The sequence below is a fragment of the Scyliorhinus torazame genome, chromosome 21 (genome assembly GCF_047496885.1).
Source record: "Scyliorhinus torazame isolate Kashiwa2021f chromosome 21, sScyTor2.1, whole genome shotgun sequence".
Classification (NCBI taxonomy): Eukaryota; Metazoa; Chordata; class Chondrichthyes; order Carcharhiniformes; family Scyliorhinidae; genus Scyliorhinus; species Scyliorhinus torazame.
In genome coordinates, this window is record NC_092727.1 from 27,995,017 (window position 1) to 28,021,460 (window position 26,444).

Consider the following 26,444-nt stretch of genomic DNA (forward strand, 5'->3'; position numbering starts at 1 on the left):
CACCATGCTTAATTCGCTGATGGGAGCGGGGTCCTTCCAGGGGCCCCTGGAGCTGGAGGGGGCCCACCGAGTGCTGGCGAGGAGGCCCAAGCCCAACGAGCCGCTGCGGGCAGTGCTGGTGCGTGATGCGCGATCAATTACACTCAAGACGAAGTGATTTCATAACTGAAGGCTTTAATCTACTAGAACTTGTTCCCCAGCAGCTTCGGTACAGAAAGTGAAGGCTGCTGGGACGGCACCATTTCTTATACTCCGCCTGTCAGGGCGGAGCTACGTAACAACAGCCAATGGTAAACTCCTGGGTTTAACCAATGGTCATCAGCCTCTTGGGTACCGCAATACCTGGTACTACCAAATTCACCCCCTGTTAAAAAAGAGTCCGGTGGGGGTGGGGGCAAACAGTTGATAGAGGGCGTCGGTAGGTGGGCGGGCCCAGGCAGGAGCGGCGGGAGTACTGACCGCTCCCACTGCTTTGGGGGGGGGGTAATGATTCGGGTGCGCGTGGGGTTCCGGCGGGCGCCAGGTCCCGAAGGGAGACTGTATCTTGCCGGCCGTCAGGGAACGCCACGTAGGCGTACTGGGGGTTAGCATGCAGCAGGTGGACCCTCTCTACCAACAGGTCCGACTTGTGCGCCCGCACGTGCTTCCGAAGCAGTATGGGTCCAGGTGTCGCTAGCCAGGTGGGGAGCGAGGTCCCGGAGGAGGACTTCCTGGGGAAAACAAGGAGACGTTCATGAGGCTGATTTGTGGTTGTGCAGAGCAGCGACCGGATGGCGTGGAGGGCCATCGGGAGGACTTCTTGCCAGCGAGAGACTGGGAGATTCCTGGACCGTAGGGCCAGTAGAACAGTCTTCTAGACCATTCCGTTCTCCCTCTCCACCTGTCCGTTTCCCCGGGAGTTGTAACTGGTCGTCCTGCTCGAGGCGATGCCCTTGCTGAGCAGGAATTGACGCAGTTCGTCGCTCATAAAGGAGGACCCCCTATCACTGTGTATGTACGAGGGGAAACCGAACAGTGTAAAGATACCCTGGAGGGCCTTGATGACGGTGGTTGTGGTCATGCCTGTGGTGTTGGGCGTTCTGACACACAGATGAGCCAACACGGTTGTATATGGTACAACGCGATTTTATTTAAACTCTCTATGTCCAGTTTTGTCTTGATACTCTGCACATGGGGATTCCCTGTTTGTGATGTTGAAACAGGTCGTGTCCGTGTCCTTGTCCCCAGACCTACTGTCCACTAGGTGTCGTGTTCGTGCTTTTATGTGGTTCCTGTCTTTGTGTGTGATTGGTTGTGGTGTTGTGTGCTCTGATTTGTCTGTTGGTGTGTCCATCATGATGTGTGTGTTTGAATATCATGACAATGCCTGGGCAGGGGATGGCGAATGGGAACCGGGAGTACTCGTCAATCACGTTCAGGAAATACATGTTGCGGTCGGTGGAGGGGATGGGGCCCTTGAAATCCATGCTGAGGCGTTCAAAGGGACGGGAAGCCTTTATCAGGTGCGCCCTCTCTGGCCGGTAGAAGTGCGGTTTGCACTCTGCGCAGATTTGGCAGTCCCTGGTGACTGTCCTGACCTCCTTGATGGAGTAGGGCAGGTTGCGGGTCTTGATGAAGTGGAAGAAACGAGTGACCCCCGGGTGGCAGAGGTCCTCGTGGAGGGGTCAGAGGCGGTCCACTTGTGCAGTGGCACAAGTGCCGCGGGACAGGGCATCAGGAGGCTCGTTTAGCTTCCCCGGACGGTACAAGATCTCGTAGTTGAAGGTGGAGAGTTCTATCGTCCACCGCAAGATCTTGTTGTTTTTAATCTTGCCCCGCTGTGCATTATCGAACATGAAGGCAACCGACCATTGGTCCGTGAGGAGAGTGAATCTCCTGCCAGCCAGGTAATGTCTCCAATGTCTCACAGCTTCTACTATGGCTTGTGCCTCTTTTTCGACCGAGGAATGGCGAATATCGGAAGCATGGAGGGTACGGGAGAAGAAAGCCACGGGCCTGCCCGCTTGGTTGAGGGTGGCCGCCAGAGCTACGTCGGACGCATCGCTCTCGACCTGGAAGGGGAGGGACTCGTCGATGGCGCGCATCGTGGCCTTTGCAATGTCTGCTTTGATGCGGCTGAAGGCCTGGCGGGCCTCCGTCAACAGGGGGAAGGTTGTGGACTGGATTAGGGGTCGGGCTTTGTCTGCGTAGTTGGGGACTCACTGTGCGTAATAGCTGAAAAACCTGAGGCAGCGCTTCAGGGCCTTGGGGCAGTGAGGGAGGGGGAACTCCATAAGGGGGCGCATGCGCTCAGGGTCGGGGCCTATAGCTCCATTTCGCACTACGTAGCCTAGAATGGCTAGACGGTCGGTGCTAAACACACATTTATCCTTATTGTGTGTCAGGTTAAGGATTTTCGCGGTCTGGAGAAATTTGCAGAGGTTGGTGCCGAGGTCCTGCTGGTCTTGGCCGCAGATGGTGACGTTATCCAGATGCAGGAATGTTGCACGTAAGCCGTACCGGTCAACCATTTGGTCCATCTCTCGCTGGAAGACCGAGACCCCATTAGTGACACCAAAGGGAACTCTTAAAAATTGATAGAGCCGCCCATCTGCTTCGAAGGCAGTGTACTTGGGGTCACTATTACGGAGGGGTAGCTGGTGGTAGACGGACTTGAGATCCACCGTGGAGAAGACCTTGTATTGTGCGATCCTGTTTACCAGGTCGGCTATACGGGGGAGAGGGTACGCGTCCAGCTGCGTAAACCTGTTGATGGTCTGGCAGTAGTCAATGACCATCCTATGTTTCTCCCCGGTCTTTACCACCACTACTTGAGCTCTCCAGGGACTGTTGCTCGCTTCGATGACCCCGTACCCCAGCAGCCTTTGGACCTCTGACCATATGAAGGTCCGGTCCTGGGCACTGTACCGCCTGCTCCTGGTGGCGATGGGTTTGCAATCCAGGGTGAGGTTCGCAAACAAGGAAGGCGGATCGACCTTAAGGGTCGCGAGGCCGCAGACAGTAATGGGAGTTATAGGGCCGCCGAATTTAAAGGTCAGGCTTTGCAAATGGCATTGGAAGTCCAGCCCCAGGAGGGTAGCCGCGCACGGGTGCGGCAGGACATACAGGCGGAAATTGTCGAATTCCCTGCCTTGGACAGTGAGGTTCGCTAGGCAGAACCCCTTTATCTCCACCGAGTGTGACCCGGAGGCCAGGGAGATCCTTTGGTTTACAGGGTGGGTTACAAGTGAACAGCGTCTTACCGTGTCGGGGTGAACAAAGCTTTCCGTGCTCCCAGAGTCAATCAGGCAAGACGTCTCGTGGCCGTTGTGAAGACCGTCGTTGTAGCTGTTGCGAGTGTCCGAGGTCGACTTTGGTCCAGTGTCACCGAGGCCAGATGAAGCAGTTGCGAGTTCTGTTCGGGCAGCGTGTAGTCGGCCGTGCTGGGGGCCTGGGGCCCCATCCAAGATGGCGTCACCCATGGGTCGCACATGGTGTCCGGGGATGAACAAGATGGCGGCAGCGATGGACAAAATGGCGGCTCCCACCCGTCCAGTGTGGTGTCCGGGGGGCAAGATGGCCGCGCCCGTGGGTCACACGTAGCCCTAGGATAGGGGGGTGGCAGTGAGTGCTGGCCGGTTGGGGCCTGAAGGGGGGGTTGCTGCGGCGGTCCGGAGTTGCTGGAGACCGCGGCCATGGCGCGGGATAGGGGGGTGGCGGTGAGCGCTGGCCGGTCGGGGCCTGAAGGGGGGGTTGCCGCGGCGGTCCGGAGTCGCTGGAGACCGCGGACACGGCGCGGGCCTGGAAGACCCCTACAAAGTGGCCCTTCTTGCCGCACCCTTTGCAGGTGGCGGTGCGGGCCAGGCAGCGCGGGCGGGGATGATTCGCCTGCCCACAGAAGAAACAGCGGGGCCCGGCGGCGTTAGCGGGCCGTCTCGTAGCGCAGGCCTGCGGAGTCAGGGGGAAGGTCTGTGGGGCTGCCGCTGCGGGGTGCCGCGCAGCCCAGGGGGCCGCCGCGCGGTCGGGCGCATAGGACTACGTCTTTTTGTAGGCAACGTCCATGGACCCTGCCAGGGCCCGTACCTCTCTAAGTCCAAGGGAGTCCTTTTCTAGGAGTCTTCGGCGAATATCTGGGGAGCTCATACCTGCTACAAAAGCATCCCTGATTAAAAGTTCCGTGTGCTCGCTCCCCGAAACTTGCGGGCAGCCACAGTTTCGGCCCAGCACCAGTCGCGCCCGGTAGAAATCTTCCAACGATTCCCCGGGGCCTTGCCATCTAGTTGCAAGCAGGTGACATGCGTAGACCTGATTTACAGGGCGGATATAATGTCCTTCTAACAGTTCGACCGCACCATCATAGTCTTCCGCCTCCTCGATAAGGGTGTAGATCCCAGGGCTGACCCTTGAGCGCAGGAGATGCATTTTCTGTCCTTCTGAGGGGGTGCCTCCGGCCGTCTCGAGGTAGCCTTTAAAGCACGCCAGCCAGTGTTTAAATATTGCAGCTGAGTTCTCCGCGAGAGGGCTGAGTTGAAGGCACTCCGGTTTGATTCGGAGATCCATCCTTCCAGCTTAAGTCTAGTAGATTAAATTGATGCGCGATCAATTACACTCAAGACGAAGTGATTTCACAACTGAAGGCTTTAATCTACTAGAACTTGTTCTCCAGCAGCTTCGATACAGAAAGTGAAGGCTGCTGGGATGGCACCGTTTCTTATACTCCGCCTGTCAGGGCGGAGCTACGTAACAACAGCCAATGGTAAACTCCTGGGTTTAACCAATGGTCATCAGCCTCTTAGGTACCGCAATACCTGGTACTACCACAGTGCGGTTCCACCGGTTTGCTGATCGGGAGTGCGTGCTAAGGTGGGCCAAGAAGGAGTGGAGCAGCAGGTGGGAGAACGCGGAGGTCCGGATCTACCAAGATTGGAGCGCGGAGGTGGCGAAGAAGAGGGCCGGGTACAATCGGGCGAAGGCGGTGCTGCACAGGAGGGGGGTGAAGTTCGGCATGCTGCAGCTGGCGCGTCTGTGTCCTATAAGGACCAACATCATTATTTTAGTCCCCGGAGGAGGCGTGGGCCTTTGTCCAGGCCGGAAAATTGGACTCGGACTGAGAGTCAGGGGCGGGGAGCCGCGGTGAAGGGATGGTTGGGGATTGCTGTGTTGTATTTTGAGGGGGGATTCTTTGTTCATTGTTGGTCCTTTGTTTTTCGGGAGTTGGTTGGGCACTGTTTCGGTTGGGTCCGCCGGGTGGGCCGTGGAGGGGTGCAGGTAAACGGCTTGGGGGGTTGATGGCTGGCAGGGGGGATGGGGCCCCAAGGGGGAGGGCCTGAGTTGGGGGCAAGGGGACCGGGCCTGAAAGTGGAGCTTCGCCAGAGGAGGCGGGGCCGGGTGAGTGGAAAGCGCGGGCTTTTTCCCGTGCTAAGGGCTGAAGGGGGCGAGGCCAGAGCTGGGAAGCGCCGGCTTTTTCCCGCACTGGGAGTGGAAGGGGGAGGGGGAGAGCCTGCTGGTGGGCAATGAGGGAGGGGAAGTTCCACACTGGGAGGGGTTGAGGGAGTGGCGGGAGTGCCGGGGTCAGCAGAAGTCGGCTGACTTACGGGAGTGCAATGGGGGGAGCAATGCAGCTAGGGGGGGACCTAGCTGGGGGATGTAGGGGGGGGGGTGGGGGGAAACCGGGTTGCTGCTGGAATGGCCATGGGGGAGCTGGAGTCGGGAGAGGAGGTCGGGGCGGGGGTCTGCCACTGTGGGGAACAGGCCGTGCGGGGGGAGCGGGCACGTGGCTGGCCTCGGAGGGGATATGGCTAGTCGGCAGGGGAGGGGGGCAGGTAGCCCCCTGATCCGGCTGATAACCTGGGTCTGAACGGGCCGGTCAAACGGGCCCGGGTGTTCGCGCACCTGAAGGGGCTGAAGGCAGATGTGGCCATGCTTCAGGAGACGCACCTGAGGGTGGCGTATCAGGTAAGGTTGAGAAAGGGGTGGGTAGGCCAGGTGTTTCATTCGGGTTTGGATGCAAAAAATCGGGGGGTGGCGATCTTGGTGGGGAAGAGAGTGTTGTTCGAGGCGTCGAGCATCGTGGCAGACAATGGCGGTAGGTATGTGATGGTAAGTGGCAAGTTGCAGGGGGAGCGGGTGGTGTTGGTCAATGTATACGCCCCAAATTGGGACGTTGCGGGCTTCATGCGGCGTATGTTGGGCCGGATTCCGGACCTGGAGACGGGGCCTGATAATGGGGGGGATTTCAATACGGTTCTGGAACCGGCAATAGATCGCTCCAGGTCTAGGACGGGTAGGAGGCCGGCGGCGGCCTAGGTGCTGAGGGTGCTCATGGATCAGATGGGAGGGGTGGACCCATGGAGGTTTGAGAGGCCAGGGGCCAGGGAATTCTCATTCTTCTCCCATGTCCACAAGGCCTATTCCCGGATTGACTTCTTTGTTATGAGTAGGGTGCTGATTCCGAGAGTGGAAGATACTGAGTACTCGGCGATAGCCATTTCCGATCACGCTCCGCATTGGGTAGACTTTGAGCTGGGGGAGGAGAGGGACCAGCGCCCTCTGTTGCGCTTAGAGGTGGGGTTGCTGGCGGACGAGGAGGTGAGCGGGTGGGTCCGAGGGTGCATAGAGAGGTACCTGGAGGCTAATGACAATGGGGAGGTCCAAGTGGGGGTGGTCTGGGAGGCGCTGGAGGCGGTGGTCAGGGGAGAGCTGATCTCCATTAGGGCCCATAAGGAGAGGAGGGAGAAGAGAGAGAGGGAGTGGCTGGTGGGGGAGATGGTGAGGGTGGACAGGAGGGACGTGGAGGTCCCGGAGGATGGATTGCTTAGGGAGCGGCGCAGCCTCCAGGCCGAATTCGATCTGTTGACCACCAAGAAGGCGGAGGCGTAGTGGAGGAAGGCGCAGGGGGCGGTATATGAATATGGAGAAAAGGCGAGCCGGATGCTGGCGCATCAGCTTCGGAAGCGAGACGCAGCTAGGGAGATCGGGGGAGTTAAGGATGGGGTAGGGAGCATGGTGCGAAGTGGGGTGGGTATCAATGGGGTCTTCAGGAACTTCTACAAAGAACTGTATCGGTCCGAGCCCCCACTGGAGGAGGGAGGGATGGGTCGCTTTCTGGACTGGTTGAGATTCCCGAGGGTGGAGGAGGGGCAGGTGACGTTGGTTGAGTTGGAGGAGTTGGTCAAAGGGATAGGAAGCATGCAGGCGGGGAAGGCACTGGGGCCAGGTGGGTTCCCGGTCGAATTTTATAAGAAGTATGCGGACCTGCTGGGCCCTCTGTTGGTAAGGACCTTTAACGAGGCAAGGGAAGGAGGGGCTTTGCCCCCGACGATGTCTCGGGCGCTGATCTCCTTGATCCTGAAGCGGGACAAGGATCCCCTACAATGTGGGTCATACAGGCCGATCTCACTCCTAAATGTAGATGCAAAGTTGTTGGCGAAGACTTTAGCCACGAGGATAGAGGACTGTGTGCCGCAGGTCATTCACGAGGATCAGACGGGGTTCGTGAAAGGGAGACAGCTGAATACGAATGTACGGAGGATCTTGAATGTTATAATGATGTCAGCGGTTGAAGGGGAGGCGGAGATAGTGGCGGCAATGGATGCGAAGAAGGCCTTTGATAGGGTAGAGTGGGGGTACCTGTGGGAGGTGCTGAAAAGGTTCGGGTTTGGGGAGGGGTTTGTCAGGTGGATTAAGTTGCTGTATGAGGCCCCGGTGGCGAGTGTGGCCACGAACAGAAGGAGGTCAGAGTATTTTCGGTTACACCAGGGGACGAGGCAGCGGTGTACCCTGTCCCCCCTGCTCTTTGCGCTGGCGATTGAGCTCCTGGCCATGGCATTGAGGGAGTCGAGGAATTGGAGGGGGTTGGTGCGGGGTGGGGAGGAACATCGGGTGTCGCTCTATCCGGACGATTTGCTGCTATATGTGGCGGACCCGGCGGGGGGAATGCCGGAGGTGATGAGGATTCTCAGGGAGTTTGGGGATTTCTCCGGGTATAAGCTCAATATGGGGAAGAGCGAGTTGTTCGTTGTTCACCCAGGGGACCAGGAGAGGGGGATTGATGAGCTCCCACCAAAAAGGGCGGAGAGGAGTTTCAGGTGCCTGGGGGTCCAGGTGGCTAGGAGTTGGGGGGCCCTGCATAAGTTTAACTTCACGAGACTGGTGGAGCAAATGGAGGAGGATTTTAAGAGGTGGGACGTGCTGCCACTCTCCCTGGCAGGTAGGGTGCAGTCAGTTAAAATGACGGTGCTCCCGAGATTTTTGTTCCTGTTCCAGTGCCTCCCCATCCTGATCCCTAAGGCCTTCTTCAGGCGGGTTAATAGGAGCATTATGGAGTTTGTGTGGGCGCAGAAGACCCCGAGGGTGAGAATGATGGACGGAGGGTTCCTGAGCTGGCACGGGGCAGGTATTAGAAGGGTGGGGGACCTGTTCGTGGACGGGAAGTTCGTGAGCCTGGGTGAGCTGGAGGAGAAGTTTGGGCTCCCCCCGGGGGACACCTTCAGATATATGCAGGTGAGGGTGTTTGTTCGCAGCAGGTGGTGGAGTTCCCACTGTTGCCGCCACGCAGGGTCCAGGACAGGGTGCTGTCGGGGGTGTGGGTTGGAGAGGGGAGGATCTCAGCAACATATCAGGTAATGCAGGAGGAGGAGGAGGCCTCGGTGGAGGAGCTAAAGGGTAAGTGGGAGGAGTTGGGTGAGGAGATTAATGAGGGGAGGTGGACGGTTGTCCTGGGGTGAGTGAACTCTTCCTCCTCTTGCGCGAGGCTCAGCCTCATACAATTTAAGGTGCTGCATAGGGCTCACATGACCAGGGCAAGGATAAGCTGGTTCTTTGGGTGCGAGGTGTGTTAGGTGCTCAGGGAGCCCAGCAAACCACACCCACATGTTCTGAGCGTGCCCAGCGCTGGAGGACTTTTGGAAGGGTGTAGCGAGGATGGTGTCGAGGGTGGTAGATACCAGGGTCAATCCGTGCTGGGGGCTCGCAATATTTGGGGTGGCAGAGGAGCCGGGAGTGCAGGAGGCGATAGAGGCCGGTATTCTGGCCTTTGCATCCCTGATAGCCCGTTGTTCTAACACTGGTGTTTACGCCGGCGTCAACACTTAGCCGCGTTTTCAGAGAATCCCGGTCTTGATCTTTTTATCTCAGATTTTCAGCATCTGCGGTATTATACTTTTACTTCCGTTTTCCTGGGCAGTTGACCAACAGTATGTTCTGGGTTAACCCTGAAGGTGACACAAGCTTAATGGACGAAAACAATCAATACAAATTCTGGTTGGAAGGTTTTTGCCAAAATGTCTTAATTGCAAGCTTGATTTACCATGAAGTGTTGCTAACTTTTGGTTGGTTCAATTGGCTGTTTAATAACCTTTGCTCTAGAGTCGCCAGGTATCTTTATACCGCCACGAGGTTCAAGTTCAAGTAATGATCAATAACTCAACACACCAATTAGTAAGATTCAAATCAAAGCACATTTATTATACACAGTAAATCAATACTCATGCATAAACTCTACTTTCTAAGCTATTTCTATAACTAACAGGCCTATATTTAGATTCGGACTGGCCCACCAGGTCAGGGGAACAAATGGCCTTTCGTTCGGGTTCTGAGTCTGCGGGATTCAAAAGCTGGTATTGAGTGGTAACTAGGAGCGCCTATCTCTTGCCAGCGTTGACTTGAGACTTACGTTCTTTGGAGGCAGCTGGACAGGTCGTTGTCAAGGGTTGGTTCGTGTTGCTGAGTGACCCTGTCAAGAAGGACGATTTGAACTTGGGGGCTTTACTTTATAGTCCCCAGGGGCTTCCCGCCTTTCGGGGCGGACCCTGTACCTGGTTTCAAGTGATTGGACTTAGTTCCAATCGCTTGGTTCGATTTCTCCAATACTGGAGCTGTTCCCTGATCGTTGGGCGGTCTTTAAGTGTCCGTTAACCTCTTTTGTGTTGGCTCCTGCTGGCGCCGAGGAGTCTAGTTTGGCCTTGTTTACCTCAAATGTTTCCATTGTTCCCAGGGATCGCTCATTACTATGTAGATGGCTGCTACATTACTATGCAGTGGGCTGCTTGTATCGATGCTGTCTGGGTTTTTGCAGAGTCTAATACACAGTAAATTTGCATCTGCTAGTTTTTGCCTGAGTTGGCTAAATTTCCCTTCAGCCTTTGCTGTTCTCCATTTTAAGTCGGGAAGTGGCCAACTCAGGTGGCTACAGAAGATACAGAGGGAAACTGTTTGAAACTATTTATGTTACATTATTGCAAGTTGGATCTTTACATTCTTAAGTAGTCTTGAGTATGGGACCATAATAATTTACGCATTAATTTACACAAATTTCACCCAATTTTTAAATGATCTTTTGTAAATACTGATTCATAGTGTTTATTGATCATCCTCCAGTATGCTTCCCAAGTCTGAGTGTGTCTCGAAGACCATCAGTTGTTGACAGTCTATCTGACATCACAGCTTAACTATGTCCTGTCCTGACTGACATTTGCCAATTATCGGACGCCCAGAGCATTGGGCAAGTGTTCAGGCCACTGATGTCCTTTTTCACTTTAATATCCTTGACTTACCTCAGCAGAAGGGGATAAGGAGGCACATAGATTCTGGGAGGCAATGCTTATCCATTGAAACCATGGCAGATAACACCATTCCACATCAACAAGGTTGCAGCACAGAAAGGGCACAACTGTACACACAAGGATCTGGGAAAGAACTGTCAAGAGTGCTGAACAAAGTGGCAAATCTTGTGGTGGAATGATGTGTAACACACGGGACAGAAATTTCCTGAAAAACGGCAAAGTGTCAGGTACTGACTGAATGCCTGATGTTTCTCCCCAAAACATAACCAGGTTTTAAGTCCAGATCTTTTGACACTTTAGCAAAAAAAAAAAGCAGTGTGCGCGCGCAGCGGTATCATTCTGGCGGGGGGATGCTTGATAGAGCCGGCAAACCTAGTTTCTCGGAGATCCAGGAATCATTTTTAAAGCGCACCCCAACCTTAAAAAGTCACAGTAAAGGCTCTGCCTCTCCCACAGCGATCTGGATCCCTGACAGACAAGGGGAATACCTACAACCCGAGAAGACAGAGGGGCAGCCTCCCTACCCCAACATTGCCAGCATCGGGACATTATTCCCCCATCATTGCCGGTATTTGGAGCATCATCCCCACCTCGTGGCCAGCATCAGCGTATTATCTCCTTTCCCCATCATCGTTGCATCAGGATATCATTCCCCTCTCCCTCATCATCACTGGCACTGGGGCATCAACTCCACCCATCTTAAATAAACCCCCCCACAATGGGGTTCCCTGGAGGCCTTGCCAAGTTGGCAGTGCCATGTCCCTCATCACCTCTGAGCCACCAGTATGTTCATCACAACTGGTTTCTGTTTTGGACAGCAGTAGTGATTCCCATTGACATTAAGCCATTTAAGAATATTTAAGTTTAGTCAATTTTATGGTCATCAGGTTCAGTCCCTTGCTGGGCATGAACCTGATTACGTTGCTGGCGGGGAAAATCTCAAATTTAGAGATCTTGCCCCTGCAAATCCCATTATGGTCCTCTCATTAGTCAGTGGCCATAATTGGATTTGCGCCCACAGCGAACAGGCCCAGAAAATCGCAGCCACTTTTCCAACCTGCAGGAAGTGGTCAGCCTTGCCTGGCAGATGAAATGTCCAAGTAACTGGAGGACCTCAAACTGCCTGTACCTGAGCCTATGGAGTGGTTGCCTCCTGGTGGATGGGTTGCTGTTGTCCAAACAGCAGCTCCGAGTTCAGATTTGAACATCTGCCAAAGTTCCATCAGAGGATTGGAGGCAGCCAGGAAGAGAGATTTAGTTATATGGTGTGTTATGGGCCAGGGTTTAGAAAACTCCAAAGTATATCATGGAGTTCACCTGACCTACAACTGTTTATTGATTTTGTATGCTGAGCACAAGGGCCCACCTTTCAGGTGTTACTCAAGAGGCCTTAATAACTTTTAATCAAAAACAAGGTTTATTCTACGAATTTAGCTAACATTTTAATAAATACACCCAGTAACCATTTTTATCAACTCCCAACATAAAGATCCCACACAGCTACAGTAATCTATGTATAGCCCTTAATAAATCCCCCCCTTTAACTGTTATAATTTAACAAGATCCCATAAACCAGAAAACCCTTTTCCAGCACACACCACTCAAGACCTGGTACGGATGCTCCTGTTTCCTTTCCAAAACAGCAGGTTTAACTTTCTTCCAGAAAAGTTATTTCTTTTCAAGTTATCAAGCAGTCTGGAAACAGCTTTTAAAATGCAGATAGAGAAAAAAAAAATTATTTCAACCAGTTCAAACTCAAAGCGAAAGTAAAACCAACTCCCAGAGCCACAACCCAGCTCCACCCACACTATGACATCACTGAAGCCATGTGATAAGGCAAAAACATTTCTAAAAGGAACACTTCCATGACAGGTGCCTTCCCTTATTCTCAGACCTTAAAATAATCACTGTTGTAATGTAGGAAATTGTAGAAAGACAGGAAGTCTAGAACAAATTTGCTATGAAGTGATCCCCATGGCAATGTGAACATAAAAAAGGACAGGCAATATTTTAAAAATAATTGAACTTTTATTCAATACAGCAGGGCAAAAACAGTTAAACGGACAGCAGACTAAGATGCGACCAAAAGAAAGTAAATTTCTATCAATACAAAACAATGACTAAAGTCTGAACAGTTTTAAAAGCAGCAGGCGTATTAGGCAAGGTGCACATCCGTTCACTTTCAGCAGTAGTCAAGCAGTAACACAACAGATACAATAAGGAAGGTGGCTAAAGAATTAAAGACCAACGTCAGTTGACACACTGTTTGAGGTAGTCCATCAAAAAAAAGGGGGGTAGAATTGTCTATTTATAACACATTATGCAGTCTGAAGAGTTCCCATCTCTCAGGTTCCACGGTAGAGGGTGGAGCTTCACAGCTGTTGCCGTAAGGGAAGTAGGGTACATCCTTGTGCAGCAGGAATTGCTAAGGAGGCAGAGCTCCTATGAAGGACAGTCAAGCATCTCCATATCAGCACCTCAAGGTGCAGCCTGGGGCTAGAAATGTCTTTCACTCCTCTGCAGTACTCAGTCTCCTTCTACTTTTAACACCATCCTTCTTCTCTTCCTTCTGCTCAGTCGCTGCCCCAGTGAGCTCATGCCTGTATGAGAAGCTGGAATGAAATGTTACGTTGGTGCAGAATGCTGACCCCTCAGATTACACGGCCGGCTTTAGAATCAGCGTACAATATGGAAAACACGATGTGATCCGATGCGGACGTTCTTGGTGACACTCCACTTCATCCAATAGGGTATGAAGGTCCATGCCTCCCCCCAAATTTGACTGTTCTTGAAATTATCCTGTGACATTCTGTGGAAAAGGAGATGTTTCAGGAAGATTACTTTATACAGCCTTTTAGAGTAAATTGTGGTTAACATTTTAAAGTTGAATTAATGTGATTTTCAGAAGTTGCAGCTCACTTAACTATCCAGTGCCACACATCAATTTGAGTTCTGATATCTGTTCTCAGGGTTTTATTATGCCCTGTGGTTTGTTTGGAGGGTAAGCCATTGACTGAACAATCAATGCAAGAGGTACATTGATATTGCTACATTGAAGAATGATCGACAATCCAGCAAATTGCGGTGCTAATATAATGCGATATAAACGGGGAATGCAAATACTCTTTAACAGGATACGCATTCCAACAAATTCCAGTCCTGTATTTTTCTCACCCACCTCACCCCATCTGCATTATAAATATACACTAGGAAACTAAAAAGTGCCGTTGCATAAATTAATAAGTTTCCTCTAATGCACATCTAATTATTTCATCTTGCACACATTGCATTTAGCCAATGAATTATTCCCTATTGATAGCTGCCACAATTCATGAATGACTTTATTTTTACAATGCACTCAAACTCTATATTTAGTGTTATAAATTGATAACCGGCCAGATGGCCTACTCTTGCTCCTAGTTCTTATAACAAATTATCAATCTGGAAATCAGCCAATTCTTTTTTGTAGTTTTAACAACATGGAGTCAAATCTGTAAGACATTCATTCACTTCTTCTAATTGCAACTGCATGCAACCCAAAATCCAACTTACAAATTTTGTAAAACTGAGAATCTAACACACAACTGGTATCACTCAAGATACCTTTGAGTGCAACATTAATTTGGTTGAAAGTCTCACTGTGATTAAGTATGTGCTCAAAAGCATGTTTCATGGGCATTTCGCCACACAATTTGGAACCAGATTCAATTTACTGATATGATGTGTTGAAGTTAAATGTGTTCTGGCAATAAGATTGCATAGAATTATGAAGTTTAGGCTAATGTTTGCAAGATAGTAAGGGAGTGTTCATACTTTTAGTTATAACATTGAGTTTATAAACACCACATGAAATGAGTTGTGGCAGGACTTTATAGTGTCAGAAATCCTGTTGCAACAATAGAGTAACATTCAGTTACTTGTGGAAATTAATTTCACATCACGGCACTGCTTCTTGTAGACTATTTTCCAATGGTTTTATTCAATGAAAACAAACTATTTCTTTGAATAGTAAAATCAACGGGACTAAAATTTACCACCTAAGTATGTGCACACTTTCATTTTGCACAGACTTGCTCATGGTAATTTCCATGGAGTTTGTCAGGTTTATAGTTTTGAAGTGTCACATTTGCAATGGTATGGACACAATGGCTTGAAGTACATCTTCATTTGAAAATAAATTCGGAGACTGTAATGCACCTGGCTTATTTACCAATATAGAAATAAGTCTTGCTGTAATTTTGGTAGTGATGATGTCAGAAGTTAGCTTCCTGCAGAGGGAGTGTTTTCATGCAGGTTTTGCAAGGCCAGGTCAGTCCATTTCATATCTTGTTCATTAATAGACTCAGTCGTTCCTCCATTATCCTGTTCAGGCTCTGGAAGTTCACTCTGCGAAAGGCAAATAAAGAAAGGAATTATTGGGACAAGTGGAATTATTAAGGTGGTCCAGTAGAACATCTACAATAATGGGCCCCTCAACAAGTAAAGCTTGCGTACCTCGACTCCTTTGGAGTAGTATGTGAAGTTTTAATTACCAGCTTCGACACAATAACATTTACTTGCAACAGAAAGGGATATTAACCTCAGTCTGTATGCAACAATTTAATAACTCACTTAAACTTGATGAAGGAGCTACGCCCTATGCACTGCTTTATTTACATCATAAACATTATGAAGGGTCAACATTATGATACCGCTTCTTTGAAAAATAAACATTTGAACAAATATTTGGGTTAGTAAAGGAACTGGATGTGTAAATAATTATTTTAAAATGCTTTTTCCTCGGGCCTCAAACAAGCACTAAGATGGTGCTTGTAAAATTAGAAGCGTTTCAATCTTAAAATGTAAACTTGGTCACAGCTAAAAACTTTTTCATGAACAGAATATTCTGGCATTAATATATGTATATCAAAACAGCTCAGTGTACTGTCTTGGTGTATACAGCTCAATTCTACAATAAGTATTCTTTTCCAAAATTATTCCATTGTTTCGCCTAGAATGTGGAACTCCTAGAAATGGAATTTTAACATTCAATGTCTTTTTTAAAAAATTATTTGAATTAAGGGGCTATTTAGCATGGCCAATCCACGTGGTCTGCACATCTTTGGGTTATGGGGGTGAGACCCACAAAGACACGGGAGAATGTGCCAACTCCACACAGACAGTAACCCGAGGCTGGGATCAAACCCGGGTCCTCGGCGCTGTGAGGCAGCAGTGCTAACCAGTCACCATGCCGCCCTCCTGTACAGTGTACTTACAGTATTCTATGTTGGGTTTCTATCACAATAGCAATGCTATAAAAAGGCATCTGGAATTAGCACAAAAATGACCGGATAGGTCTATTTGAGTAACTGGTTTTCATTTTACCATATCTGTATGACATGAATTAACAGTTGCTGCTCTCCAAAAGTAATTATGATGCACCTTACAGCATTTTAAGGCTCTAAATAAATGCAAGTATTTATATAAACTTTGTACATACAAGAGGTATTTCCACATCTTCATATGGCAGTTTGTCCTCACGCCATGCATCATCTATAAGGTCCAGAATTCTGCCGTCTCTTTGTACTTCACTGTCCATTTATCCTCTCTGTTGGTACTGTGGACTTTACACAAACACAATCCAGAAAAACGAGGCAATTAGCAAATGCAGAGAATGTGTATAAGTTATTCTCCTTCCCATTTTGTTTTTGGTGCTGCTGGCTTCTTAATTCCTTGACTGAAAAATATTCAAAAGGAAATAATTTGTCCAATCTGTTTTTATTGCCAACTGTGGCTCAGTTGATAGCACTCTCATGGGTCAAAAGGTTGTGGGTTTAGTTCCACTCTAGATCTTGAGCACAAAAATTTGGACTGAAAATCCAGCACTGTGGGATCTCCTGTAATTTGGATGAGGCATTAAACCAATGCCCCATCTGTCCCATAAAGTGTCCGTAAAAATCCCTTGGCATTATTTCAAAGAGCAGCAGTGGAGAGACCCCCAGCGTCCCACTCAACATCTACCTCTCAAACAACATCACAAAAAAAGATTATCTAGTCATTATCACATTGCAGCTTGGGAGAGATTGGTGTATATAAATGACTATACTTCAAATGTACTTCATTGGCTAGAATGTACATTGCAAGATCCTGAGGTTGCGAAAAGTGCTATATAATTAGTAATTCATAATTATTATTAAATCCAATTTCCTATCTTTAAGTATGCAGCTATTTTAAAAAATCCTGTAGCTGTCATTATTTCCCACAGTGCATACACCAGGATATGTTTCTTTTTCAGTTAGCTCAATGGGATGGTTAGGATGTGCCGAGAGTTAATTCCAGTGGCACTGTATGGCAAACAGAAGGCTCGTCACAGGAAGACTAGGTCATTCAGCCCATTGAATCTGCAATGACATCTCACTACTTACTCTTGAGACCCTTAATTTTCACAATCGTCTTGATTCGTTTTAAAAAAAATTTAGAGTGCCCTTAATTTTTCCCAATTAAGGGGCAATTTTAGCATGGCCAATCCACCTAGTGTGCCCATCTTTGGGTTGTGGGGGCAAAACCCATGCAAACACAGGGAGAATGTGCAAATCTTCTTGATTATTTACTTTTCATTAAAGTAAAGTTCAATTTATTTTGCATCTATAGTGTATTCACAATTGGAGTTCACTTGAATTCTATGATGTCATCTTGTTCTAAATTCTCAGGTCAAGGGAAGAATTATTCCCTGATAATCAACTTCACTTGGAGCATGTTATTCATACCATCCCTTAATTTCATTTTCAGAGGATTAGAACCCACATTTATAAAGTCTCACCATTGCTCATTTCCTTAATCTCAGACCTTATTTTATGGGATATGGGTACAACAGGAATGGCCAGTAGATGTTGTTGATCCCCAACTGCCCAAACCGCCAGACCAACTTGACCTTCCTATACAATTTCTGCGATGCTAAGTACTACTAATCTTCTTCAGTTTCCATTAGCCTTTGCTATTCTATGAGTCAAACATTTAACCAAATCCTTCATGCTCCTTCATTACAAAACAAAATCTGGTCATTATCACATTTACTGTCCGTGTGAGGTTCCGAACAGTGACTCCACATCAAAATAATGTTTTTGGCTGTAAAACACTCTGGCCTCTGACATAAATGCAAGTACTTTACACTTTTCCTCTAATGGAAGCACAGAATTGTTATGGCACAGGAGGCCATTCAGCCCATCTGCTCAGGCTCCCCAAATTACTTATTCCCTTGCACATAAAAATCATCATCTAATGCTGCACCACAATTCAAGACAGTGCATGCTAGTCCTGAACCACTCATTGCGGGAAAAAGTTTTCTCTCACATCTCCTCTTTTTGCAAATCACTTTAAATCTGTGCCCTCGCGCTCTTGATCCTTTTACGAGCAGGAACAGTTTCTGCCTATCTATTCTGCCCAGCCCCCTTACGATTTTGAACATCCCCATCAGATCTCTTCTTAGCCTTCTTCGCTCACATAATCCCTGTAGTGCAGAAGGAGACCATTCAGCCCATCAAGTCTACACTAATCCTTCAGAAGAGCACCCTACCCACGTCCACCCCCTCCCCGTAACCCTATAGTCTAACCTGCACTTCCCTAGACACTATGGGGAAACTGATCATGGCCAATGCACCTAACCTGCACATCTTTGGGCTGAGAGAGGAATCCGGAGCACCTGTAGGAAACCCAGGCTGGCACGGGGAGAAAATGCTAACTCGACAGTGACCCGAGGCAGGAATTGTACCTGGATCCCTGGCGCTGTGCCGCCTCTCCAAGGTGAACAGCCCCAGCCTCAGCCTCCCACCTTGTGGCTCAAAGCTAACTGGGGTTAAACTTAGTGATTGCGGCCGGCGAGAACACGGTCACTCGGTAAATCCCTCGGACTCTCAAGGCAGCGACACTCCGACCTCCTGTTTTAAACTGAGCGGCTAGCACATCCCCAAACCGCCCTTCTCGCGCTGCGGCCGCTCACCTCAACCGGTCCCGCCAGATAAACAGTCCGGACTCTCCACTTCCGCCCCCCCAAAGAGGATCGGCCTATTCACTTCGGGTCCACCCCAATAACCGGTCCGGCCGATCTATATCCGATCCACTCCTCCCACAATCGGTCCGACCACAACCAACAGATAATCGGTGAGAGGATTTATTGGTTTGAATTCCGATGAAAGGTCGCAATTTCCCCCCCTCTGCAGATTCTGTCTGGACTGCTGAGCGTTTCCAACTCCAGCTTCCGCGACGTTTTATTTAGGTCATATTTCTGTTTTGAATCTTCCCGCGAGAAACTCGGCTTCGACCTTTTTCCTGTCTCTCTCTCTCTCTGACCCACCACCGACCTCATTTGCTTAACCCACTCTGTCCGGAATGATGTTTTTTGCGATTTTTAATTTTTTCGTACACCGACAATTATAGGCGATGTTGGGCCCATTCCCTTGGAGGTGAGTCGAGCTTCCCCTTTAAACAGTTGCCATAGTGATCTGCTTGGGTTGGTGAGTGACTGCAGTTTGCTGGAAGCTGCAGCAAGAGATGTACAGAACCAGCAGATAGTCGGTGAGAGGATTTATTTTATGGAGAGAGCGGGTAAATGGAGTTGAAATCAGCCATGATTGAATGGTGGAGTGGACTCGATGGGCTGAATGGCCTTACTTCCGCTCCTATGTCTTATGGTCCCCTGGAATACACCCCTCACCAGAAGACAAAAAAGGAAATAGCTGCTCATTCGAAACCCCTCGGCCTCCCAGGCCAAAAAGGAACATCCCGAGCAATACAAGACATGGCTTAGCAACTACACACTCCTACACGAGCCATTAAACCAAGCATACCCAAACCATGCCAAGGATGACTATGCAACCAACCTCACTCCTCTCTACCCATATCAGATGCACTGCTCCAGCCCCGTCGACACTGAATGGGTGGGGGGTGAGCAAGGGAGAGGAAATGATTCTCCCCCTTCTCGACACGGTAAGGGAAACCCCCCGAGACACACTATACCAAATTGGGGCCTGCCTACCCAAGCAAGGAAAGGAAATGCTGTTGGTCTAGATGGGAACGTGATCGGCGCAGGCTTGGAGGGCCGACGGGCCTGTTCATGCGCTGTATTCTTTGTTCTTGTTCTTGTTCTTGAAATGTCGCAATTTCCATCTCTACGGATCCTACAGAAACTTAAATTAAGTTTCTTCAGTGGAAATTGTTGTGTTTTTTGTGTGTGTGTCGAATTTAGTTTCCTGAAGAGCTACCGTACTGCCAGCACCAACACATAAAAAAAGCTTACTTGCCTTTAATTATTTACATCCCTTTGGGGCAGAATGTGTCTTTTCCAAACGAGCTGTTCATATTTTATCCAGAAGTGAGCCAGAATGGAAGGTGACTGAAAGGCTCCCCTCCCAACTTAGTACCGCTGGGTTACCACTGAGAAATGTTCTGTCCAGACGGTACCAGGGGCCCCTGGTGTTCCCAAGCCTATACAGGACTCCCTTGCATGGCAAATGGCAGTTTTCATTGCTGAATGCTGCCTTAACCTTTTCATGGTTTTCACTCCGTTCACCTGCAGAAATTTCAGGCTTTGCTGCAGAAATAGGGAATCCAGTGCATGTTAACCAAAGTAATATATGTGGTAATGTTTATTGTAGGGACTGTCAGTATTGTTCCCCTGCCAATGATTGCGGCTGACAGCTACAGGGAAATGGGAAAAAAAATAGTCACACTGCAAATATTGGAAGTTTGCAACAAAAGGAGAAAATGCTGGAAATACACTGATCTTTCAGCATCCATGATGAAAAAATGCAATTTAATATTTGAGATGTGGGTACTTGGGACTCTGAAGTAGGTATGCAAATATGCTCCTGGATGCACGGGAGGAAGCAGTAGAAAGTGAAAATTCACCTGAGCGAGAAGGACCGACTGCGGGCGAGGAAGGGATGGGTGGGACAGATCTACCATTCCTGCTACGGGACGAGGGCCAGGGGGATAGCCATACTAATTAATAAGAGGACGATGTTTACGCCGACAAGGATGGTTACGGACCTAGGGGGTACGTCATGGTCCGTGGGGCCCTAGACTGGGCACAGGTAGTACTCCTTAGTGTACGGCCCCAACTGTGACGACACGGAATTCATAAAACAGACCATGGTGGAAATCCCCAACATAGACACGCACCAACTGATCATGGGCGTTTGGGGAGGGGGGGGGTTCTTTGGTGGAACTTTAACTGTACAGGACCCATGGACAGACAGGTCGACCACCAAAAAGGGATAGACCTCCAACATGGCAAAAGAACTGTTTCTTTATGGAGCAGATGGGAGCGGTGGACCCATGCCGATTCACCCACCCAGGGGAGAAGGAGTTCTTCTCTCCAGTACAAAATGTATATTCAAGGATCAACATATAGTGGGGAAATTGGTGCTTCCGGGGCTGATCAGGGCGGAATACTCTGGAATTGTAATCTATGACCATGCTCCACATTATATGGATGAGAGTTTGAAGACAGGCAGTGCCCAATGCACCACATGGAGGTTGGACATGGCCATACTGGCCGACAACGCCTTCAGCGAGAAAATATCACAGGCCATAGATGAATACATAAAGAACAACCAGAATGAGGAGGTCTTTCCCACCACGGTCTGGGACGCGCTAAAGGCTATGATCAGGGGAGAAATTATTGCCTTTAAAGTGCGAAGAGACAGGGAGGAGAGGGCAGCTAGGCAACTGCTAGTTGCCTCCATACTGGAGGTGGACTGGCAATACTCTGAGGCCCTGACCGTAGAGCTAATGGTGGAGAGGGAAAAGCTACAAATGGATTTTGACCTGCTGTCCACGAGGAGAGCGGTGCACTAACTCCGTCAGGCACGGTGGGCCCTATGTGAATACGAGACAAAGCCAGCTGCCTGCTGGCAGTCCAGCTGCCTTGTAGCGCACCAGCTGAGAAAGCAGGCAGCCACAAGGGAAATCCCACAAATTAGAGACAGCTGAGGCACACTAGAAACCGACCCAGACAAGGTGAACAAAGCCTACATGGCCTTCTACTAGGGGCTATACACCTCGGAGCCCCCATCAAGGGACCCGGGGATGAAGCCGTTCCTCAATGGACTGGACATGCCAGTCGTGGGAGAAGAAAGGAAACGGGGCCTGGAAGCAACGCTAGAACTGGGACAGGTCATGGAGAGTATTAGCTCCATTAGGAGGGGAAGGCGCCGGGACCGGACAGTTTCCCGGCCGACTTCTACAAAAGAATTGCGACAGCATTGGCCCCGCACATGCAGGAGATGTTCACAGACTCCCTGGTGAGGGGCACACTGCTGCCTATGCTGGCATAAGCCTCAATCACGCTAATACTTAAAAAATAAAAAGACCTAACGGTGCGGTTCATACTGACCCATCTCGTTACTAAAGGTAGACGCCAAAATATTGCCCAAAATCCTAGCCAAGAGGCTCGGGAGCTGTTTACCAGAGGTGGTTGCAGAAGACCAAATGTGCTTTGTCAAAGATAGACAGCCAACATCGAACATCAGGTGCCTGCTGAACATGATCATGACTCCCTACACGCAGAAAAGAACTTCGACAGAGTCAAATGAAAGTACCTCATAGAGATACTGGAGCGTTTCAGACTCGGATTAGGATTCACCGCATGGCTGAAACTCCTGTACGGACAAATAGCACCAGCTCCAAGTACTTCCAGTTGCACAGGGGCACAAGGCAGGGATGCCTTTATCCCCGCTGCTGCTCGCCCTAGCGATCGAACCACTAGCGATCAAGCTCAGGACATCAAAGAACTAGAAGGAGATCCAAAGAGGAGGCAGAGAGCATAGAGTCTCGCTGTATGCGGATGATCTGCTCCTCTACATCTCGGACCCACAAAGCAGTATGGAAGGAATCATCACGCTCCTGAAAGAGTTCGGTGCCTTCTCTGGGTACAAACTCATCATGAGCAAAAGCGAGATCTTTCGGTGAACCCGTAACGGGGAGGGGCAGAGCTGCCGCTTAAGCAGGCCTGGCACAAATTCCCCTACCTGGGGATCCAAATTGCCCATGACTGGACAGGGGTCCACAAATGAAACCTGACCAGTTTGACAGAGGAAGTTAAAAAGGACCTGCAGCGATGGGATACACTCCCACTCTCCCTGGCAGGGAGAGTGCAGATAATCAAAATGAACGTGCTGCCCTGGTAACTCTTCCTACTTACAAAGAACAAAGAACAAAGAAATGTACAGCACAGGAACAGGCCCTTCGGCCCTCCAAGCCCGTGCCGACCATACTGCCCGACTAAACTACAATCTTCTACACTTCCTGGGTCCGTATCCTTCTATTCCCATCCTATTCATATATTTGTCAAGATGCCCCTTAAATGTCCCTATCGTCCCTGCCTCCACTACCTCCTCCGGTAGTGAGTTCCAGGCACCCACTACCCTCTGCGTAAAAAACTTGCCTCGTACATCTACTCTAAACTTTGCCCCTCTCACCTTAAACCTATGCCCCCTAGTAATTGACCCCTCTACCCTGGGGAAAAGCCTCTGACTATCCACTCTGTCTATGCCCCTCATAATTTTGTATACCTCTATCAGGTCGCCCCTCAACCTCCTTCGTTCCAGTGAGAACAAACCGAGTTTATTCAATCGCTCCTCATAGCTTATGCCCTCCATACCAGGCAACATTCTGGTAAATCTCTTCTGCACCCTCTCTAAAGCCTCCACATCCTTCTGGTAGTGTGGCGACCAGAATTGAACACTATACTCCAAGTGTGGCCTAACTAAGGTTCTATACAGCTGCAACATGACTTGCCAATTCTTATACTCAATGCCCCGGCCAATGAAGGCAAGCATGCCGTATGCCTTCTTGACTACCTTCTCCACCTGTGTAGCCCCTTTCAGTGATCTGTGGACCTGTACTCCTAGATCTCTTTGACTTTCAATACTCCTGAGGGTTCTACCATTCACTGTATATTCCCTACCTGCATTAGCCCTTCCAAAATGCATTACCTCACATTTGTCCAGGTTAAACTCCATCTGCCATCTCTCCGCCCAAGTCTCCAGACAATCTAAATCCTGCTGTATCCTCAGACAGTCCTCATCGCTATCCGCAATTCCACCAACCTTTGTGTCGTCTGCAAACTTACTAATCAGACCAGTTACATTTTCCTCCAAATCATTTATATATACTACAAAGAGCAAAGGTCCCAGCACTGATCCCTGTGGAACACCACTGGTCACAGCCCTCCAATTAGAAAAGCATCCCTCCATTGCTACCCTCTGCCTTCTATGGCCTAGCCAGTTCTGTATCCACCTTGCCAGTTCACCCCTGATCCCGTGTGACTTCACCTTTTGTACTAGTCTACCATGAGGGACCTTGTCAAAGGCCTTACTGAAGTCCATATAGACAACATCTACTGCCCTACCTGCATCAATCATCTTAGTGACCTCCTCGAAAAACTCGATCAAGTTAGTGAGACACGACCTCCCCTTCACAAAACCGTGCTGCCTCTCACTAATACGTCCATTTGCTTCCAAATGGGAGTAGATCCTGTCTCGAAGAATTCTCTCCAGTAATTTCCCTACCACTGAAGTAAGGCTCACCGGCCTGTAGTTCCCGGGATTATCCCTGCCACCCTTCTTAAACAGAGGAACAACATTGGCTATTCTCCAGTCCTCCGGGACATCCCCTGAAGACAGCGAGGATCCAAAGATTTCTGTCAAGGCCTCAGCAATTTCCTCTCCAGCCTCCTTCAGTATTCTGGGGTAGATCCCATCCGGCCCTGGGGACTTATCTACCTTAATATTTTTTAAGACACCCAACACCTCGTCTTTTTGGATCACAATGTGACCCAGGCTATCTACACCCCCTTCTCCAGACTCAACATCTACCAATTCCTTCTCTTTGGTGAATACCGATGCAAAGTATTCATTTAGTACCTCGCCCATTTCCTCTGGCTCCACACATAGATTCCCTTGCCTATCCTTCAGTGGGCCAACCCTTTCCCTGGCTACCCTCTTGCTTTTTATGTAAGTGTAAAAAGCCTTGGGATTTTCCTTAACCCTATTTGCCAATGACTTTTCATGACCCCTTCTAGCCCTCCTGACTCCTTGCTTAAGTTCCTTCCTACTTTCCTTATATGCCACACAGGCTTCGTCTGTTCCCAGCCTTTTAGCCCTGACAAATGCCTCCTTTTTCTTTTTGACGAGGCCTACAATATCATTCGTCATCCAAGGTTCCCGAAAATTGCCGTATTTATCTTTCTTCCTCACAGGAACATGCCTGTCCTGTATTCCTTTCAACTGACACTTGAAAGCCTCCCACATGTCAGATGTTGATTTGCCCTCAAACATCCGCCCCCAATCTATGTTCTTCAGGTCCCGCCTAATATTGTTATAATTAGCCTTCCCCCAATTTAGCACATTCATCCTCGGACCACTCTTATCCTTGTCCACCAGTACTTTAAAACTTACTGAATTGTGGTCACTGTTACCGAAATGCTCCCCTACTGAAACATCTACCACCTGGCCGGGCTCATTCCCCAATACCAGGTCCAGTACCGCCCCTTCCCTAGTTGGACTGTTTACATATTGTTTTAAGAAGCCCTCCTGGATGCTCCTTACAAACTCTGCCCCGTCTAAGCCCCTGGCACTAAGTGAGTCCCAGTCAATATTGGGGAAGTTGAAGTCTCCCATCACCACAACCCTGTTGTTTTTACTCTTTTCCAAAATCTGTCTACCTATCTGCTCCTCTATCTCCCGCTGGCTGTTGGGAGGCCTGTAGTATACCCCCAACATTGTGACTGCACCCTTCTTATTCCTGATCTCTACCCATATAGCCTCACTGCCCTCTGAGGTGTCCTCTCGCTGTATAGCTGTGATACTCTCCTGAACAAGTAGCGCAACTCCGCCTCCCCTTTTACATCCCCCTCTATCCCGCCTGAAACATCTAAATCCTGGAACGTTTAGCTGCCAATCCTGCCCTTCCCTCAACCAGGTCTCTGTAATGGCAACAACATCATAGTTCCAAGTACTAATCCAAGCTCTAAGTTCATCTGCCTTACCCGTAATGCTCCTTGCATTAAAACATATGCACTTCAGGCCACCAGACCCGCTGTGTTCAGCAACTTCTCCCCGTCTGCTCTGCCTCAGAGCCACACTGTCCATATTCCCTAGTTCTCCCTCAACGCTCTCACCTTCTGACCTATTGCTCCCGTGCCCACCCCCCTGCCATACTAGTTTAAACCCTCCCGTGTGACACTAGCAAATCTCGCGGCCAGGATATTTATGCCTCTCCGGTTTAGATGCAACCCGTCCATCTTATACAGGTCACACCTGCCCCGGAAGAGCTCCCAGTGGTCCAGATAACCGAAACCCTCCCTCCTACACCAGCTGTTTAGCCACGTGTTTGTCTGCTCTATCTTCCTATTTCTAGCCTCACTGGCACGTGGCACAGGGAGTAATCCCGAGATTACAACCCTCGAGGTCCTGTCTTTTAACTTTCTGCCTAGCTCCCTGAACTCCTGCTGCAGGACCTCATGCCTCTTCCTGCCTATGTCGTTAGTACCAATATGTACAACGACCTCTACCTGTTTGCCCTCCCCCTTCAGGATTCCCTCTACCCGTTCGGAGACATCCTGGACCCTGGCACCAGGGAGGCAACATACCATCCTGGAGTCTCTTTCACGTCCACAGAAGCGCCTATCTGTTCCCCTGACTATAGTAAAAAAATTTAGGTTAGAATCCCAACCAGCCACTTAGATCCATCCTGATCTATAACCCCCAAGGCCTTTTTCAACTCACTGGACAAACTAATGATTGCGTTCGTGTGGGTGGGGGTGGTGGGGGGCGTGGGGGTGGGGGAGGATGCAAGGATCCCAAAGAAGATCCTCAGAGAATGAAATCCAGGGGGAGGGACTAGCCCTCCCAAACCTGCAATACT

At 49.6% G+C, this 26,444-nt stretch overlaps 2 protein-coding genes across 6 annotated transcripts in view; one reads left to right on the forward strand and one right to left on the reverse strand.

Annotated features, from left to right (window-relative positions):
* Positions 1-12,549: 12,549 nt before the first annotated feature.
* Positions 12,550-18,663, reverse strand: anapc13 (anaphase promoting complex subunit 13). 3 transcript variants are annotated; one of them, XM_072486652.1, is made up of 4 exons: positions 18,517-18,663; positions 16,021-16,144; positions 14,752-14,927; positions 12,550-13,350 (listed from the first exon to the last, which is right to left on the reverse strand). In XM_072486652.1, exons 2-3 carry the CDS (start codon positions 16,117-16,119, stop codon positions 14,802-14,804), a joined length of 225 nt encoding a protein of 74 aa, XP_072342753.1. In that variant the 5' UTR covers positions 16,120-16,144; positions 18,517-18,663; the 3' UTR covers positions 12,550-13,350; positions 14,752-14,801. The 3 variants fall into 3 exon arrangements, with proteins under 3 accessions (XP_072342753.1, XP_072342752.1, XP_072342754.1); XM_072486651.1 differs by lacking the exon at positions 18,517-18,663 and adding an exon at positions 18,289-18,510; XM_072486653.1 differs by lacking the exon at positions 18,517-18,663 and adding an exon at positions 17,341-18,052.
* Positions 18,586-26,444, forward strand: part of thyn1 (thymocyte nuclear protein 1) — a 32,062-nt gene continuing 24,203 nt past the window's right edge. The window contains exon 1 of one of the 3 annotated variants that reach the window (XM_072486649.1): positions 18,586-18,677. Coding sequence is in view for 1 of the 3 variants with exons in the window: in XM_072486648.1 (XP_072342749.1) it covers positions 19,421-19,502 (82 nt within the window). In the remaining 2 variants the exon portion in view is untranslated. The other 2 variants (XM_072486650.1, XM_072486648.1) reach the window with 2 other exon arrangements.

What these genes read in the sequence shown, in the direction of transcription:
- anapc13 (XM_072486652.1), bottom strand. Translation starts at nt 16,119, where the DNA reads ATGGACAGTGAAGTACAAAGAGACGGCAGAATTCTGGACCTTATAGAT. An exon ending in AAGATGTGGAAATACCTCTT is followed by an intron (nt 14,928 to 16,020) that starts GTATGTACAAAG and finishes TGCCTTTCGCAG; the next exon opens with AGTGAACTTCCAGAGCCTGA.